The sequence below is a fragment of the Mus pahari genome, chromosome 1 (assembly GCF_900095145.1).
Source record: "Mus pahari chromosome 1, PAHARI_EIJ_v1.1, whole genome shotgun sequence".
NCBI classification, from domain to species: Eukaryota; Metazoa; Chordata; class Mammalia; order Rodentia; family Muridae; genus Mus; species Mus pahari.
The window spans coordinates 72,860,256-72,864,219 of record NC_034590.1 but is presented as its reverse complement, the minus strand read 5'-3'; the positions used below and the strand labels follow the sequence as shown (position 1 = coordinate 72,864,219).

At 42.7% G+C, this 3,964-nt stretch overlaps 1 protein-coding gene across 4 annotated transcripts in view; it reads left to right on the top strand.

Moving 5' to 3' along the window:
• The window catches only part of Rnf121 (ring finger protein 121), a 49,436-nt gene that overhangs the window by 35,199 nt on the left and 10,273 nt on the right, over positions 1 to 3,964 (top strand). For all 4 annotated transcript variants that reach the window (XM_029540984.1, XM_029540987.1, XM_029540993.1 and 1 more), the window contains exons 5-6: positions 979 to 1,086; positions 3,788 to 3,908. In XM_029540984.1, the coding sequence (XP_029396844.1) occupies positions 979 to 1,086; positions 3,788 to 3,908 (229 nt within the window). The remainder of the gene's footprint in view (positions 1 to 978; positions 1,087 to 3,787; positions 3,909 to 3,964) is intronic.

The following is a 3,964-nucleotide window of genomic DNA, read 5'->3' as shown; positions in this document are numbered from 1 at the left end:
TTCAGACACTCCAGAAGAGGGCATCAGATCTTGTTACCGATGGTTGTGAGCCACCATGTGGTTGCTGGGATTTGAACTCCGGACCTTCGGAAGAGCACTCGGGTGCTCTTACCCACTGAGCCATCTCACCAGCCCCGCCTATAGCTGATCTTATGGAGGCATTTTCTCAATTGAGTTTCCCTCCTCTCAGATAACTGTAGGTTAATATCAGTCTGATATAATGTCATTCAGCTCAGTGACTCCTGGTGTCAGGGTCCTCCTGCAGCTTTATAGAGGTCTTATTTTTACAGAGACTCCCCTCCTTCCTAACTCCAGCTGGAGTTCACCATTCAGATTCCACATTGCTCATCACTGAGCCTCGGGTACACAGCTTACCCTCAACGATGTACAAAGCCCTACTATGCCCACAAACACAAAGCGTACACATTAATTCAGGGGTACTGTTTGAGTGCCTTCCTCATTTCTTCTCTGAAGAAATATGTCATTTCAGAAGCAGATTCATGAGATATCCTTCCTGGCATTATTTCCATATGGATAGGAGCAAAGCTATAGTCAGACAAACCAGACCCAGACACAAAGTCTGTAGTCAGTACTATCTCTGCTTCATCTCCCCTGTCTCTGTGCTGACAAGAACAGCAAGTCTTTGCATGCTGTGTTCTGAAGGTTTTTAGTTTTTTTACTTCCTTAAATTTATGAGGGTGAAACTGGCTTAGGTCAGCTGTGTCTTATTTCCTTCAGATTAAAACTTATTTTTAGGGATTTTTTTGGGCCCAAGTCCAGGAAGATACAAAGCATTCTTGGATATGATGATTTAGGGGCATTTCTGCAATTGAGGGTGTCAACAGCTTTGACAGTAACTGAAGTTGTCCAACAAATCCTGATGCCCCATGGATTGAGAAGAAGGGTTTCTCATGAGTGAGTGGCCCTGAGACCACTGTTCGGTGCCAGCTATACTTACTTTTTATTTCCTTCCTCCAGGTTGGTTTATAAATGGTTCCTGCTAATCTATAAAATCAGCTATGCCACTGGCATTGTTGGCTACATGGCTGTCATGTTTACCCTCTTTGGTCTTAACTTATTATTCAAGTGAGTACCCTTTGCCTTTACATTTTTCTTGTATTTGGGGAGGAATGTCTAGACGTCTTGGGTACTAAGAAAGAGAACATGGTCCCAGGTGGCAGAAAACATGGAATGTCTGAATATCAACAAAGGCAAGAGTCCCAAATCATCGTTTTGTTTGTATTTTCCAACATTTGGTATTCACTGGAAAAGTATAACAAGAGTAAGCAGAAAACCAGTTCCTCATAATTTCATCCGTATAGTCCTGGGACTAGCAAACCTTACCTTTGGGTCAAATCAGCCTATCATGTGTTGTAAGAAAACAAAGGAGGTTTTCCATTTGTAGTCCAGACTGATCTCGGACTTGGGCTCTTCCTTCCTGCTCAGCCTCCTCAGTGCTGGGATCATAGGCTTGCACCATCATGCTTAGGACATAGAGCGTCATTCATAGAATTTCTTAATTGTCTGAAACTGATTTTACACTCAAGCAACAGAGTTGAATAGTTGTGATAGAGACTAATTGGGCCATAAAATCTAAAATATTTATCTGGTCCTTAACAGAAAAGGTTTGCAAATTCTTAGGTTAGAACCCTGTGAGCTTAACTGGCCATACGGGCAAGGATATCCTCAGGTCTACCTAGAAGGGAGGGTACAAGAGAGGAAACACAACAGAGAACACTGCAGGGACCTTCATGTAGTCAGACAGCCCAGTGGTGAGAGACTGAGTCCACACTGATGAGTGTGTGTAACACCTTGGCCTGGAAGCCCCACCCCTCCAGGAACACATTCTGTCCTGCCCTTCCATTCTTGCCAGAGTTCAGGAAAGTAGTTCTAGAATGGTATCCTGTGGGCAGCTAAGTCCTGCTCCATTGTTGGTCATGTGGGTTCTTCCATCTAGTACTATTATGGTCAGCATGTCTTTCATTCATAAGGGCACAGCCCTATCAATGAGGGCTTGTTGCTTCCTGTTGTCATAGGCCTTCTAGAAGATCTACACCAGGTTTCAGGCCCTCTTGCCACAGATGAGATGAAGTCAAGCAGTCCTGAGCAGGGTTAGAGACTAGAGAGTACAGTGATCCAATAGACCGGGAAGGGTGAAGTAAGGCTACCTAATGAGATAATTAATACTAACTGTGGACTGTAAGCCAAACCTGATTATGTGTGCATAGAATACCAGTTACTCATAGGCTAAAGCAGAAATATTAATCTTGGCTCAAAATTAAAAATAAAAAAATGGGTTGGGGATTCAGCTTTGGTGGTAGATGGTCCAGATTGGCAAAGTTAAAAAAAAAAAAAAAAAAGAGAGAGAGAGGAAAAAAAAAAGGAGTATCCTGTCTGTGACAGTGGCTAAAGATCAAGTCTCAATTTATGGCTGTTTGTTTTCTTTTGTTTTTCTGTTTGTTTGTTTTTTTTTGAGACAGGGTTTCTCTGTATAGCCCTGGCTGTCCTGGAACTCACTCTGTAGACCAGGCTGGCTTCAAACTCAGAAATCCGCCTTGCACCTCCCGAGTGCTGGGATCAAAGGTGTGCGCCACCACGCCCGGCGCAAAGATAGTTTTTGACAACATTCATGACTCTAAACTATACATTATTGGTCCTTGGAGTTTTAAAACTGTTAATAGAATCCATATATTCTTTTTTTTTTTTTTTAAAGATTTATTTATTTATTATATGTAAGTACACTGTAGCTGTCTTCAGACACTCCAGAAGAGGGCGTCAGATCTCGTTACGGATGGTTGTGAGCCACCATGTGGTTGNTGGGATTTGAACNCCGGNCCTTCGGAAGAGTAGTCGGGTGCTCTTACTCACTGAGCCATCTCACCAGCCCCCATATATTTATAAACAGGCTTGACCCAAAATTTAACTTTGATGACATTATAGCATATAGAACTATTCTATAGTAACAAATATGTAAATATTTACTAATTATATACATTCCCCAAAACTATATTTGATAAACTCTTTTTGTAAAAGTCCACATGTGAATATAGTAGGTTATATGGAAGGGTAGGGAAAACCTCAGCTATTAGATGCAGTCTTTACAGGTCAAGAGAGGAAACGCCTCTTCTGTTGTACCCTGTTTCCCTGGAGACCCAAGGGCACATTGCACTTAGGTGGGATACTTTATTCAATTGCTGCCAGTTCAGACATTCCTAAAAGAGATCTAGCAGGAGATAAAGGGTGATTTCAGTCTTTGCCTCAGATCTATCCAGGTCATAAATGTTGCCTGCCCTTGGATGTTCAAGCATGTCTGTTTGGGTGGCTAGCTTGAGGTGAAGCATTCAGTGAGTTGCTTTTTTGCTTTTTACTTTGTGTGTGTGTGTGTGTGTGTGTGTGTGTGTGTGTGTAAAAATCCCCCACTACTTGGTATCCAGCATTTACCAATAGTGGAATTGTTAACATATAGCTCTGAGAGGTACTCCATGCTAGTACAAGGCCTGGCTTGCCTGGCACATCAGGCTGGAACTACAGCCAGAGTTGAGACTAGGGACCAGGCTTGCGGGGCAATACACTAGCTTGGTTTTTGGAGCTCATAGTAATGGCATTCTCAAGAGATGTTGTGGACATATAAAAACAGCAACGTGGATTTGTTCATAATTTACTGACACTTGCCTTAGCTTTTGAGCAATCCAACTAAATTTAGACCGTATTTTGAATTTCCTTAATCAGTAATCCAAAGCAGTTGTTTCTCAGGGCAGGCCTTACTGCCATGCTGCTTCCTCTGCAGGATTAAACCAGAAGATGCAATGGACTTTGGTATTTCTCTTCTCTTCTATGGCCTCTACTATGGAGTTCTTGAGCGGGACTTTGCAGAAATGTGTGCAGATTATATGGCATCAACCATAGGGGTAAGCTCATCTGTGCATTCTCCTCCCCTCCCCTCTCCTCCCCTCCCTCTCTGCCT